Genomic DNA, 16,103 nt, shown 5'->3' on the forward strand with positions numbered 1-16,103 from the left:
GAGAGAGAGAGAGAGAGAGAGAGAGAGAGAGAGAGAGAGAGAGAGAGAGAGAGAGAGAGAGAGAGAGAGAGAGAGAGAGAGAGAGAGAGAGAGAGTGTGTATGTATGTATACATGACTGGGTGACTGAGTGTGTCCCAAGGCTTTTACACTGGACCCTACCTCTCACAGGTCAGGGCTAATTAGCACTCAAACATCTCTGCAGTGTACATAACCAGGCCAGAGCCTCAGCTAAAGGATCCTTGAGGAGCATAATTACATTAAGTCTTCTCGGTTACACAGGGGAATTCTGATGGTAGGGTAGAGAGTGCAGAATTAAGAAATGTATACAGGTTTTTAGTCATTCAGCAGAGACCTTTGACCAAAGGGACATTGACTGTACATATATTTCAGTTATGATCCGGTAGGGCTAGGCATCTTGGATGTGTAGACTGCTGCCATCGTATTTGACCCCACAACCTTTTGAGTCAAACAATAATATCCTAGTAGTATTTTGCGGACATGATAGCCTCAATTACTTTACTTACTTGGTCCTTAGTTGTGAGGCCTTTATCGATAGATAATGGAGATGAACCAACCCATTTATCTAGATCCACATGGTGCTATTATGGTCCATTGTTCCTCTGTGTAATAACCTTGAAGATAACCTATGGTCTTTGGCCAGAACCAAATACGTGCCTTTCTAAGTGGTGTGTAGCTTGTACTTGAGCTAGCCTGGAAATACAATGATGCTATCAAGTAGAAATGTAATCGAATGATTATACGGATATCTGTTCAGCCATGCTATCCTGTTTTTGTGTATGTTTGGGATTCCTTGAGGCCAGACTATCCATTTAGAAGCCACGTAGTTCATAGTTGACTAGTATTTAGTAGAACTCATCCATGTCAACTATTAACAATTGTAACCATACAAATCAGGTAAGTGAAGTTTAACAAGGCGCCTCTTCTAAAATAAAAAAAAAGCACACTCATAAAGACCAACCACCTCACCTTATCTCAGATACACCCCCAGTTGCAGCTCTCTGTACTGCACCTCTTCAATTAAATATAGTCTGTTGCAGTGCCAAAATAAATTGCCAAAACATCCCTGGATTTTCTTTTTATATATCAGACGGATAAGACATTCTGTTTTTACCTCTGGTTTCTTTTTAACAGACTTAAAGAGACAGATTTTAGTAGGGGAGCCATTGATAGTGTGAATTAAAACATTACGGGTAAGATGGAGCCATCCAAGACCATAGCAGTGATAGGAAATGTTATTATTTTACATAGCAATGTCACTGTTGAGGGTGTAGGCCTCACCCACTGGTCAATGGAAGGAGAAACACAACCCTCTGGTTAGTAATGAGAAATAACCATAACCAACACTGTCTGTTCTGTATGCTTCATAATCTTTGACTTTGAGAGTTGCCATGCCAAGCCAGTGGCCTATGGGAGGAACACCTTAGTGTGTACTTTCAGGGGGAGGAAACCCTCTCAAAAACATAGAACACACACACAAAGGTCCTGTTAGAACCCGGGCCACTCTGACTGTGAGGCTGCACCCCCAACATAAACAACAATAGCTGGGGGGCCACTGACAGAACGACAATAGAAGATAGCAACTTTCAAGCGTGTTTATTTACATTTAAACTGATTCACATACATCAATTTCAGTTTTTTTGTTATACATTTATGGAAGCACTTAATGGTGTGGTTATTCTGAACAGATTTCCCATTAAAACATTGTTTTGAAAACAATATAATGTGACCTGAAATTAATATATAGCACCGATGGAATAATGCATTGGATGAGAAACGTGAGACATGTTTCAAACATGCTTGTGACCTACAGTATGTGATCTTTTTGGCGAAGAGGAAGCTTTTAGGGTTATGGAGCAATAATCTCTTTTGCTAAATATAACCTAGTCACACGTCGTCATGGTAACACTTTATTTTACAGGCTATTCCATCATTTAAATTCATCACAGATCAATATGAAGGTAAAATGTAGACTATTCATGAACTAGGTTCTGTTTGGTTGTTTACTGTACACATATGCACCCTGAACTTTACCGGTAGGTAAGAATTCTATATATAAAATCTTTGCCAAAGAAAAATATCACAGCCTTCTTTAATTTGTTAATATCTGATAAATATATATTATATGCATATGATACAATCATCATCGTTGATATTGAACTTCCTAGTGTTAGTGTGGTTACTGAAAACCCATATACAGACTTTACTAGATAATTTCTGTACAAGTGTTTTTTCTCCATTTTACCTTTGTATTAATCACTCCCAAAATAATTTGTATTCATGGTTTTGTTGTTTTGTATTATTATCATCACTTAGATATTTTATGAGGAAATAACAGTCTGCGAAATAAAGCGTTACCCAAACCATTATATATGTACACTACTACTGATATCTCCTGCCATCTTACACTGTAAGTGCTGTTGCTTGGGTTTGGATAGTCGGTGTGCTAATCCGCCGGTTTTACGTCAGGCGCGAAGCGGACCACCCCAGTGGTCCGGCGGGGCTCGGGTCTTACCACGAGAGGTTCTGACTCTCCTCCTGCAGCACCCTGGGCACCACGATGATCGGCTCGGAGACCCTCGTCATGAGCTTCCCTTTAGCGCACAGTTTACATACCAACGAAGAAGAAGAAAGAGGGAGAGAGAGACAGAGAGAGAGCGAGAGAGAGAGACAAAAACACAAACACAGGATGAGGCATAACTCCAGATCATCAACATCTGTGTGGCTGAGCACTCTTTAGCACTCATTCGGGATGATAGATGTGGAGAGAATGACTATAGAACAGAAAGTAGTCATTGGTACTTTTGAAAAGTTGAATTAAACCATGGGGATCCTGTTGGCATTTGCCAAGAATCAACACCCAAAGGTTTAACAATCTAAATTTGTATTGGTTTGTATCTTTATAACCGGATGGTTAAAGTTAATCCAAGTTGCATTCGTATTATATATAGCTATAGTATCAAATACAGCAAGGGCATTACAGACCATTCTCTTTATAGTCTTCTTCAAAAGAGCCAGCCGGAGCCAGTTCCAATTCATACTTACCCTCAGTTTAATTTAACAATGAAAAGTATTCAATACTTAAAACACTCAAGAGATAATACCCCAAAAACTGTTGAATGGAACGAATAAATTGAGTGAAATAATGTGTTTCCAGAGAAGAAGAAAGTAAAACAATTCAAGATTCAACAAAAAATTGAAGATAAGTTTCACAGAGTCCAATATAACAAATCATCGGCAGAAAATGCATAGTAGGTAAATCTTAAAATCGGAAAGGGTCGGATGATCCCTCCATTGTGATCATCAAAAAATTAAACAATTCAACCATCATATTCATGCAACCGTGCAATGGGTTATGCCCGGCATCCTGGCTTCATCCCAGTCCACAACGGGCAGATGTTTCGCGGATGACCAGCGATGACTTGAGAGAACCCAAGGCTTCCTGCGCATAAGCAACGTAAGATGGCCTTGCATCTTGCATGTAGGACAGAGCCGGCATGCATTGCAGAGAGACCCATTTCCTCCCGGACACTATAGTTTCCATATGGGAGAAAATACATGCAATGTCTATTTTTAGTTGAATGTCTGAATGGGCATTCTGGAGTGTTGGGCGTGTTCACGTACATGAAAGACGAAATATCGGAACCTCGCTTGGATCGAGTATGCGATCGGTGACCACAGAGACGCAAGTGTGCTGCTGTGACAATAAACTTGGAAGGGTTCGGCTCCTTCTTGGGCATGTATGAATGGGAATGGGTGGTAATTGGGGCTTGCGGTTGTTGTTGTTGTTGTTGTTGTTGTCGGTTTCTTGTTGTGTTGTAGTAATTTGTCATTACCTGGGATCTGGTAGCGTACAGCCCCACAGGTGTTGCTTTAGGGTCTGCACCCAGCCAATGTCTCGGATTGGCTGGCAGAGTTGTATGTAGTGGTGCTGTTTTAGCACAACCCTTTAAATGAATCAGAATGTCACTCATTAGCACTCTGAAACACAATGCTCAAACAGCAAGACTTACTCAAACATAGGCCATCCATGTTACCTGAAGATAAGGAGTTAATTACGATGGGTTTCATTCAATATCTTAACATATCAAACACATCTGATGTTAAATTAAATATGTAACATATATACATCATTGCATTATTTGTGTAAATATGGCCAGGCTCATAGAGAATCACATGCCTTTTTATTCTGGAATTTGGTTCTTGGACTTGTTTGTTACATGCATGTTGCTACCCAATTTGAACGAGTGGTCTGAATATATTCAGTGCCTGAATCATATTTTCTTCGGTTCCTCACGTGAACGCAATATGCATGAAGCTGAAAAGCCATAAGAACTTATGCCAGAATATGGTACCAGTATTAAATATGCAAAAAATAATAGTGAGCAAGAGCGAAATTCTCTTCCATGTGGATGATAATCATTAAATGATATGATCTATCTCACCAAGGTAAGGAGTGGAAGAGGTGAAGCATACAAGCACATATCTGCAATCTTAGCAGTGCTATCTCTGTATTTCTCAACAAAAGACCCAAGAACACACTGCTTTTTTTCTACTTTTGGCATTTATTTGTGCATTTCATTAAATATATGCAACACAAGCACGTCACAGTAAAATATATATGTATATATATTTCTTGCCCAACACGTCACTTTCTTTACCACACTTTCTATCCTGGTTTGCCTAAGAATGATAATAATTAATAATGACTATAATAATAGCCCCGTAAGTGATCTAACCACTGTTTACATACACTTCCCCAAACCGGACCCTCACACAAGCCTCCCCTGGAAACCAAAGGCTACAAAATGACAATGAGCCTCATGCTTTACGGTGTCACATGATCAGCCATGGTGTCACAAGATCAGCTATGGTAGCGGTGGTAATGATAAATATAGATAGAAATGGTCAGTGTCACCCTTTGGAATGGGTCACCGAGCGATGCAGGTTGGCAGAGGTGATGGAAAACAGTGTACCGGGTGCCCTTGTCGGAGGCGGTGGTGGCAGGGTGGTGGTGGTGGTGGTGGGTGAGGGTGCTGAGTTGGGTGAGGGTGCTGGAGTGGGTGATTGAAGTGGGGCGGGGTACAGTGATGGGCGAGCCATGAGGCAGGGCAGGCCTTTCACAATGTACAATGCTCTGCCATTGTGGTCTATCCTCGACAAAACCAAGGGGCGTAAACAAAATGAAAGTTCCTTCAACGCTAAGACGTACAGAAAACAGCCATTTAGCCATGTGTTGCGTAAGACCTAAGCCCATGCAGAGCTCTATCGGCCATATTAAGATATATACAATAAGTTACTGCAAAAATACAACTAGCTTTTTACCTTTCTTACTTTGGACACACAAATTTGAAATATCGTATTATTCGGCATACTTTGGTATACCTCTCATCGCCAAGCAATTGCAAACTGTTTTCAAATTGCCCAACCTGGCAAAATAATCGAACCCAATTCCCTTACACTACACAATGGAAAGTGCTCCTGGTTCAACTATCAGCCATTGTCCAACAAAAACATGGGCTTATTGTAAGACAAGCAGAATAACATGCAGTCGGAAGAAAGAACAATGAACAGCAAAGTCAGAGTCCACAAAGACTGCATTCAAACTCAGCATAACATAGATGATGCCTCATATCATTACTGGGGTGTAAAGGATGAATATTCTGATGAATAAGTCATCTTTAACCAAGAAAATAGGATAGATCCTTCCCTCTACAAACACATACATATAGGTGAGTGAGGTTACCACTAGATTAAGTTGTTGCATTTAAAGGGTTCATGTGTAGCGAATTCTATAGGTCACAGTTCACCCTAGCTGTGTGTGTGTGTGTGTGGGGGGGGGGGGTTGTGTGTGTGTGTGTGTGTGTGTGTTGCTGTGCACTAAATATGTCTTGTCAATAAAGATTATGAATGGGAGAATTTACAGGCGGCTATGGCCAGTACTATTGTCAGCATCAAAAGGACAAGTCAAAGTTACATCATTACCTTAACTTTGCAATTGACAAAACCTTGTTAATGTGTTCTGCAAACGACGGTACAGTACATGCATCAGACGAGGGCTCCCAGCTGGGTGGGGGGCCGTACGGTGAGCCTTATCAGAAACAGGGAGCTGTGACCTTGAACACAACAACCCCTTGTGAGGAGCCAATCTCGTGTTAATGTCGCGGGATGGAAGCTACGCGAGCTAACGATGAGCACAACGAACACACCACTTGAATTCAACTAAGCACCACTTGATGTTGTTGGTTGAGAGCTATTCAGTTCTTTACACAATGCAAAAAAACAAAACAATGATAAAACAACAAAGCATTTCCGTCAAACATCATCAGCCCGGCTTGTTGCTCTGCATTCACAGCCACGCAGAGAGCAGTAGAGAGACGGAGAGAGGCAGAGCAGGCTACATGACCAAGCATGGAACCACTTGCCAAGCAGCACATCTATCAAAGATGTCAGGAGGAGTTGCTTTGCTCGTCATTGTTATTATTATTATGAGACGTACACAGAGGTTGGTTTCCATGGCGCCAAATTAGAGATCCATTATTCTCCTGACAAACCCTTGATAGACGCAAACAAAGCAAACCTGCTCCGTCGATGGATGTCAACTTTGCAGAATTGTTTGTGGATGGACCCATGCAAAAAAGTACAAGAGACCCATCCTGTGGCTAGCCAGGCAGCTGGTAGCCTTGGCAACCAAAAGATGAGGCAGCGCAGGAGCAGAGGGGGGTGGGGGGGGGGGGGGGGGGGGCGACGGAGGAAGTGGAGGCTCCTGCCCGGCCGGGACCATAGAGGTCTCGTTTGAGCTGGGAGGAGCAATGACATCATGTCCTGTTTAGATTATAGGATACATTTAATTGTGCAGCTTAAGCACACGCACAGCCAAGAGGTAGTGGTTACTTTGCAAGGTTAAACGGAGAGCCAGAGAGAGAGAGAGAGATGAGAGAGAGAGAGAGAGAGAGAGAGAGAGAGAGAGAGAGAGAGAGAGAGAGAGAGAGAGAGGGAGAGAGAGAGAGAGAGAGAGAGAGAGAGAGAGAGAGAGAGAGAGAGAGAGAGAGAGAGAGAGAGAGAGAGAGAGGGAGTGAGAAATGAGAGCGGAGGGGCTTGAAGGGGGAGGAAGTGAAATAGCCAATTAGAGAGTGAGAGAGTGGAGGGAGGCAGAGGTGTGAGAACAAAGAGGTGTGTATGCTCACCCCCCACCCCCACCCCCTCCCCAAAGAAAAAGAGAAAGAAAGGATAGAAGTAGTGCTAAATGTTTTTTTACTCTTTTGCCTCAGCCAGTTTGTTGTTCATCTCTTTACTTTTCTCCTTGTCCCCCGGGGCAGCGGGGGGCCCGGCGGGCCCCTCCTCCGGGGCCTTCTTCTTGGACCCCTTCAGCACGGCGCCCTGCTTGTCCTGCCTGGCCTTCTTCACCGGCTTGCCCGGGCCCCCCGCCGTCTTGGCGGCGCCGCCGGCCTTCTTGGGCTTGGTGCGGGTGGCGCTGTACCTGTCCGACTGGGAGCCATGAAGAGCCGGGGGTCAGTGAGAAGCCCGCAACCCTCCATCCCTATCACTGCTGGGATCTGATCGTAACTACTGTACTATCCCCAGTCGACCGACACATTCCACATGTACAACGCTACGAGACCTTTTAAATTAGTATTTTCCTGCTTTTGATATTCATGTGCACCACTGCTACTCATGAAAGATACAACGTAAATGGCACCTTGTGATGTGATTTCCTACTGCCCTCTCGGCTCTCCGTCCATCTGTCGTGCTGCAGCCCTTGGATTGTGGAAGCCACTCCACTTTTAAATGAATTCTTTGATCGTTCTGAACCTCACATGCAAGTTGCACTCTCCAGAAATCCACAGCCAACATCTTGCAACTGCAGAGGATAACAAGGAGTGGCCAGGGGGGAACCAATGAGGTGGTGGGGCCTCACCTGTTTACTGGGGTCCAGGTAGGGTTCGCTGTACAGGCTGCGTATCCTCCGGCGCTCAAGGGCTTTGTTGTCGGCCGGCTGGGGCTTGGACTGCACACCCTGGTAGGAGTTGCTGTAGCTGGTCTCCAGGTTGGGCCTGTCGTCAGGCGGCAGGTACTGGGACTTGGCTCGGATCATCTTGGTTGGCTTCACGTCCTTGTAGGCCTTGAACTCCGTGCTGTGGGGGGAACAGGGGGGGGGGGGGGGGGGGGGGGGGGGGGGGGGGGGGGGGGGGGGGGGGGGGGGGGGAATTTGGCGATAGGAGATCATCAATCGAATTGCAACTATGTCAACATTGCAAATATTAAATGATGATGAAACACAGCTGAATCGTGCAGAGTAGCTGTAGGACTCGGAACACAAGCTGTTAAGGTTATTGAATCACAGAGAAGCCGGGGTTGTGAAGGAGGATGTGAACACAAGCATTTTGTTTTTGCGTGTTTTAAAAGTTAAATCATTGCTTGAAATCCTTTGTCAAGGCAGAATGCTGTTTCGTCCTTCTGTGTCCAGACAGAATGGCCAGGTAAGGAACTGGACTTGGACTCACATGAAGAGTGAGATGGAGGGACCTGGGTTAAAGCCTGTGTTCCCTATATTATATCACGGTTTGACTTGGAGGACTGCAGGTGTCTGCTGTTCTGTAGGAAGCCATTGTTACCGCGTCAGAACCAAATCAGTTCTGTACAGATTGAAAAACTCAAGTCATTGTACCCCTTTTATTTCTGATGACCGATAACAAATTTTGTATTTTGCACCTCATGTACTTTGCACCAATGTCTCCATATCTTCCAATCCCAACTCACATACATTTGGTTTATCTTAATTTGATCAAATACAGACTTACGCTAGTGTGTGTAATTCTTAAAAGTTTCTCATAGAAAAATATCTTCGGGGATTGTTTTATGAATCAGATTAACAAGATCGCACAATATCATATAACATAAAAAAGGACTAAGGGTTAGAAACGGTTCCTTTGGAAAAAATTTTACTAACTTTAAAGCAGCGCATTTTGTTATTCTCATTTGAACTAGAATAGTAAACAGGGACTTATCAGCATTTTGCAAACAACCCTCCTCTTCGAAAGCGCGACTGCATGGTTGTTCTTTGCTTTGTTGTAATTTATTACATGACAGCCGCTGAATAAAGACCAATGCTTTTCAAGCATATTTGCTTAAAAACAGCAATTGTTCAAAAAACTCCAACCCCCACAAATGCAAACAATGTACGGTTCCCCGTTCCGCTGAACTGGCAAGTGAAAAGCCCACTGTTTCATTCTCCCACAAAGGCAACGCCAGTGATGGGAAGGACTGAATTAAGGGAATCTATTATTAAGGCGGATACAGCAGAGAGAGAGAGAGAGAGAGAGAGAGAGAGAGAGAGAGAGAGAGAGAGAGAGAGAGAGAGAGAGAGAGAGAGAGAGAGAGGGCGAGAGAGAGACACACAGCAGGAACACTGTACTCATTAGGCAAGTCAGCACCGATATGAAATAACATAGAAATCCATAATGCTGTGGAGAAAGATTGTAGTTGTGGGAGTCTCAGCTCAGCGGAGAGGAAACAGCATTGAAGGTTGTCGGCCAAGGTCTCTGCTGAGAGAGAACGGAGCTTTGATATTGGTGGGTGTTCGACACTAAGGGCCTGGCATCCTGTGGTGACTGTGCAAAAAATACAAAACAAACTGCAGGATTTTTTTTAATATGAAGAATAAATAGACTATAGAAAAATATTAGTAGATCATTCGAATATAACCAATGAAACTTTTCTATTTTATCCATTTTTGCTTTTATTTTTCAATGTAATTTACTTTAATTATCCTAATCCTTAATTTCTTATATTTCATATCTTCTGTGGTGCTCATGACTTAATAACAACATTGTACATGACTTTGATGTAATCCATCATGAAATGTGTTTACAATGTGTCAGACATTCTGCCGTGTCACCCAAAGGTCCCGTCTCGGAATAATACATTACATCCATCTCATTTTATATTATCTAATGTACTTCTATTCACAATGTAATTCTTTTCATAAATTTCCAGTAACTTACGTAATAATCTTCACATGTCAGAACAATATAAAAGTCAGTGATGAGTGAAATGTTGTTATGTCATCTTAATGGCTGCTGGATGGAGCCTTAAAGGAGAGAGGTAGAAAACTCGGAGACGGATTTCACAAGAGGACTGAAGTCCATTTTTACAGTAATGCTGGACTGGGCCAAGATACTGCCGAACCAGACAAGTTACACAACCATGTCCGTAGCCCATGGCCAAGTCAAACAGGAGATGCAGTGTGCGATAAAGCATTGTGCGTGTATGTGTCTGTGTGTGTTTGTGTTGAGAGAGAGGGGTGGGTGGGGGGGGGAGATGATAAAGATAGTATGAGAGCACATGGGGAAGGCAGTGTCATACACCGGTCTGCACAGCGGCATGGCTGCTGGTCACGCACGTATGACAAAACAATCCTGCCAGTGTCTCTAAGGTCAGCCTGTACTTGGTACGTGTAAAGTGCAGGGTTAAATACAACGCTTCCACTAGCACCGTTAGTTCTGCTGTGTAAACTCTGCAAAGTGTCCACTGCTTGAGTGGCCAAAGAGTACCGATGTGTCCATTTTCTCAAATGAATCTTTTGTCTTTTACAGTCATTCTGCCATTCCATCTAAGCACAAGGGGAAAGCTATTGATTTTGGACTCTTGCATAGAATAGGTGATGGTCATCCTCCACTTGCACTTAATGAATCTCCAAAAAACGATATTTCTACTATAATCTTCGTTCAAGTTTCATGAAACAATAAGCCCAATGCTACATGAGAGGAGCTTAGTGAGCTGCAGTGGTGGACAACAGATACTGGATTAAATCCTTCCTCCCTATTGGTCTAAGTCAGAGTTGCTCCGACGGTTTGATTCTCATCGAATTTTAACTCTGACTGGAAACCAATTTGTTCTCCTCATCAAGCAGAACAATAATCTCCCTGACAACAGCCAGTGTTCATAACCTCTTTGTTTGTGTTCAGACTTTCCCTTTTTTTTTTCTCCTTTTCTCAAACAAAGTTATGAGAGGAGTGTTGTTGCCATGGGTTACGTCTCCATGTGCCCGGCTACGCCATCACCCTCCTTTATCCCTCATCCTGTGGGGTAGAGAGCCGCTTTAGAACGCAACCTTCAAGGGACAGTGTGTGTGCATGAATGTGTGCGTGCGCGTGTTTGTGTACGAATGTGTGCGCGCATGTGTGTGTGTGAATGTCTGTGTGCTTGCGTGTGTGTGTGTGTGTGTGTGTGTATGTGTATGAATGTGTGCACCCATGTGTGTGTGTGTGAATGTCTGTGTGCTTGCGTGCGTGTGTGTTTGTGTGTGTATGTGTGTATGAATGTGTGCACCCATGTGTGTGTGTGTGCGTGTATGTGTATGTGTGTATGTTTCTGTGTGTGTGTGCGCTGCTAAAGGTTCCTCCGCTAGGACTATAAACTGGCATGGACCGGATTTGGCAGCCGGCCAGTGTACCACACCGCTGAGCTTCACGCCACAATGTTCCAGAAAGGTCTGAACTACGGCCAGTTCCTCCGGACTCCCTCGACTCCGTGGGGGCGCTTACAATGTTGAGCCACTAGAACGGCAGAAAATCATCCGCTGTGGCTTAAACATGGTGCAATCACATCCACTCAGGCCGTCTGAGGAGGATATCACCACTGGGGATGGTTGAGGGATGAATAGAGAGGAAGGAATCCTCTTTGTTGTTTGAAGAGGACTTTTATTAATTGATTGCACATACTCCCACAAAATTCCAAGAGTTATCGTTCTCTCTTTCACTCTGCAGGCCCCCAGCACTGGGAGTGCCTCTCAGAATGTGTTGGAACTCGCCTGTTTTGTATTTATGTATTCATGGTATATAATATTGATCCATTTTTATTTGTAAGCCAGAGATGATTTGGAAATATGATCATGTTAAATGACTGACCTTTCTCACTGTCTTCTGTGTGAGTGTTCATTGATTGAAGCCTTTTAGCACGCAAGGCCATGGTGCCTCCTGGCTTACCTTAAACAGCAACCTCTAAATCTGATCTCTCTCTCTCTCTCTCTCTCTCTCTCTCTCTCTCTCTCTCTCTCTCTCTCTCTCTCTCTCTCTCTCTCTCTCTCTCTCTCTCTCTCTCTCTCTCTCTCTCTCTCTCTCTCTCTCTCTCTCTCTCTCTCTCTCTCTCTCTCCTGTAACTGCAGTGTAGTGTAAACTATCTATTGTGATTATTCACAGGTGACCCTGCTACCAGAGGTTTTCATGCCAGAATAGGAAACAAGGCAACACCAAGACAACCAGACATGTAACACATAGCTTTCGATGGCTTTAGCTATTTGATGCAACAACCAAAGTTCTCATTTAGAACCTCATGTTATCAAACTACCTTCTCAACTTCTATCATTGGTTTGACTAAAGACTGAAGAATAATAGACTGGAGTGAGTGCAACTGAGGACCTGAGGCCGTATAAACACTGGGCTATGTTGGCACACGAAAGAGGATCATTTTTAAATCCAAAACCGCGCTACTCTACCAAAAATAACTGCAGTGTGTTGTATCAGATCAGAATGGCTGCATTAAACTTTTTTTGGGGGATTTCTAACCTTAAAATGAGGGATGAGACTTAAAACCCTATCCAATGGAAGGCAGATGGGTCTTTTTTTTTACTGTCTTCCGTGAGGCGGGACATAGCTTTTCAAAAAGGTGAAGGGTTTGTGTCGCGTTGTCTAGGGTAGAGCTTCGTCTTAATCGAAATCCGGCAAAACCCAAAGCTAGCTGTCGACCTGGCTGTCGACCGTGCTATGAGATACAGTGGAGAATAGAGCAATGTATTTGGATAAAAACTGGATGATCCGAGCCAAGTCCCAGAACCAGCCGCATGATGACAGGCCCAACCTTGAGACCACTATGCCTAAAGGGGTGTGCAGTCCAAGCACCAGCCAGCCGACAACAAAGCCCTGGAGCACCGGAGGATACGCAGCCTGTACAGTGAACCCTACCTGGACCCCAGGAAGCAGGTGAGACCCCACCACCTCATTGGTTCCCCCTGGCCACCCCTAGTTGCCCCTTCAGTTGCAAGAGCATGACTGTGATTTTTTTTCTTTTGTTTTGATTGGAAGGGCAAATTAACTGCACACACATTCAGAAGGAATTAGGTGATCACATTGAATAAATAGGGTGTTTATAGTTTTTATTGTATGAGGAAAATATCAATATCAATGTCTTTGTCTTAGTCGCCCTATTCTCTGGGCTCCAGAAAGCACAGCAATTTTGTTCTCTCACTACTCTGTTCTGTCCTTATCCGTCACCCCATCTCTGATTTATGGTCCTCTCTTTGTAGTGTATGTTACTGTTTTTATGTGACCTATATTGCACCTTGTGAAGTGCTATGAATGTACCAGGAGCACTCCTGCCAGCTATGCAGCACCTAGTGGCTCTCATCATTCTTCTCTGCCTTGTTGCCCCTTTAACAGACAGGACATTTATTTTGGGGAATAATTCTTCTATGTGACCGCTGAGGGATGGTAAAACCAATGAAAAAGAGACCTGAGGATTTAACAGCAACCATGTCACCTGTAGCAACCGGTATATTTGAACGTAGAGCCTTGTTGAAACAGGAGGTTATCTCAAAAATGACCTTTTAAACACAAAATAAATAAATTGCACATACATAGCCATTGACTCCTTCGGTGCGAGCAGTAGACCCGGGTCAATATGTGTGGAAGGTGAATGAAGGATGTCCAGTAGCCACCATGATTGGACAGTGAGCATCGTCAATGGCAGGCCCTAGCTAGTCCATTGCAGTTAAGTGCACCAGGGTAGACAAGACAGCTGCCAAGAGTGTGTGCGTTGATCTATACACCATTTTGTGTGACATGGCAATATTTTTATATACAAGTTCAATTGAGGATACTTTTCACATTCACTACTTTCCCCATTCGATTGAATTAGGCTGACTTGCGAAGTTGAAGGATTGAAGACCCTCTGTTCATATTAAAAGTGGTGAACAGATTGCTTGGTTTCTCTGAATGTAAACTCAATGTAGTCGCCTTCCCAACCACACAGCGGTGGCACATGGAATGGACATACGATGTGTTTTGTAAACGGCAGCTGTTAAACTATCTAGAACCGAATGCTGACTGTAGATAATAAACTGAGCTTAAGGGGGAGACCTCACTAGAACTGACGCATTAAGGAATGAAAAATAAGTACATTTTCATGTAATTTTATGATGTCTTTGTTTTGATAAGGTCAAGCCCAACAACTGGAATTCTATAGCAAGACTTTTGGATGCATTTGAAGGCTCTATCAGAGGATTGAAATAAATTGGAGGGCTAGATTCACGCAAATTTCAAAGATCCAATGACGAAAAAAATCATTATTTTTGATAAACTAGACTACAACTGAACGGGTCCGAGGCATGGAAACAGATAGAAACATTAAAAACATCCTGTCCATAGATGAACCATGCAACCAGCACTATCTCTCAGCCACGTCCGGAGGTCTACTGTCTTGCACGTCAGCTGTTCGGATCTATATGTCAGATAGCTGTGGTGTAGGATTCCGGCTATTTCATTCCTTATAGAATAAGAGCCTTAAGCTTTATTGATTAAACCATCTGGGGAAAGGGGCGTGGTGACAGTGTAGCATCTTGCAGTCCTACTTCACAGCTGGCTTGGAAGTTCCAGTCGTAATGCTAATAATTGATTGGACAGAGTCTCACCTGATCATAAATGCTTATCAGGTGGTCAATGATCATCGTCAATTGCCACAAATAAATAAGAGACAAGGGGACGGTAACGTCCAGTGTAAACGTACCTGTACGAGCTTCCACCGGTCACTTCCTCCTTTATTTGTCTGTTTAGAGCATCAACTGCTGCCCTGCCTCGGCCCTCTGTTGTGGGCCCTCCTTCAACTTTAATGACCACCTTCTTCTCCCCCTGGGTATTATAGTTAACCCGCTTTTTTCTGTAACTTTGGAAAATGTCTTTTTCTTGCACCTGGTCGGCAATGGCGCTCTTCTCCACGCCACCGTCGACCTCGGCGAGCCCGTGTTTGGACTGGTGTCTGGACCGGTCTAAGACCCGATCATCGCCGACGGAGATGGAGCGGGGGGGTTTGGAAATCCAAGGGTGGTCACCTCTTTTGGGGATGGGCCACGGCTTGTAATCCTTTTGATACTGTGTCTCGGTGTTAAAGGGGATCTCCGGGTTGTGGTATTCATTTTTGGGTTTACAGCTAGGCTCGGGGCGAACTCTCCAGTTGCCCTTATAGTCCTGGCGCATCACGGAGCTACTGACCCGCTCCTCCGAGGCGCTCCTCCGCGGTAAGCCAGCCGCGAAGCCCTGCTCTGCCCGGGTGGGCTGCGCAGCTATGGTCACACGCGGGTAATGCGCCTGTTTTTGATGGAGCGAAGGTTGCAGCTGGATGTGCTGCATTTCGGAGACATCAGCATACTTGGTGAAGACCAAAGGCACCGCAATGTCAGCCTTGTCCAGCTGGTTCCAAAGGCGGGACATGCAGCACGCCCTGGTGATGCAGGGCCACGCCATGATCACGGATTTTCGATTGCCTCGATCCAAAACAATTCAATTTGTTACGAATCGCCCCCTATGATCGAAGGGCCCTTGTATCCTGATCTGCGATGTGCAAGAAAAAAATCGGTGGTTTTGCGTGGAAATGATTTCCAATGTGTTCAAAGGAAACCACTCAAGACATCCATCGTGCACATCAAAATTGCCTCGCATTAAACAGTAATAAGCTTATTTTTCGGTCGTTATTTTCTGCCTGTCTCCTCCTCGGGTCCGGTCCTGTAGCTGCTACACACAGCGAGAATAGAGAAGCCCCGCCCGCCAGCTCAGCATCCACCCTAGATGCTCAGAACGGCACCGGATGAAAACAACCTGACTCGTTACGCACCCTGCGTCTCATGTGGGAGGGACGCTTTGTAGCTCATCACATCAATTAGGCTGTGATATGCACATAGCCTTTATATTACACTACGTTAAAGATAGGCAATTAGGTAGTAATAATAATAATACAAATAATCAGAGTAAAAATAATTCATAATAGTAAAAATATCATTAGAATTATTATATAAACAATCACAATTGCTGCATAA

The 16,103-nt window shown here is 44.0% G+C and overlaps 1 protein-coding gene across 1 annotated transcript; it reads right to left on the bottom strand.

Moving 5' to 3' along the window:
• Window positions 1–1,600: 1,600 nt before the first annotated feature.
• map6a (microtubule-associated protein 6a) lies at window positions 1,601–15,889 on the bottom strand. Its single transcript, XM_030362172.1, has 5 exons — window positions 14,801–15,889; window positions 7,938–8,154; window positions 7,278–7,507; window positions 3,856–3,966; window positions 1,601–2,613 (listed from the first exon to the last, which is right to left on the bottom strand). The coding sequence occupies exons 1-5, from the start codon at window positions 15,532–15,534 to the stop codon at window positions 2,466–2,468; spliced, it is 1,440 nt and encodes a 479-aa protein (XP_030218032.1). The 5' UTR covers window positions 15,535–15,889; the 3' UTR covers window positions 1,601–2,465.
• Between the last annotated feature and the right edge of the window lie 214 nt (window positions 15,890–16,103).

Source organism: Gadus morhua, chromosome 7 (assembly GCF_902167405.1).
Source record: "Gadus morhua chromosome 7, gadMor3.0, whole genome shotgun sequence".
In the NCBI taxonomy this organism is placed as follows: Eukaryota; Metazoa; Chordata; class Actinopteri; order Gadiformes; family Gadidae; genus Gadus; species Gadus morhua.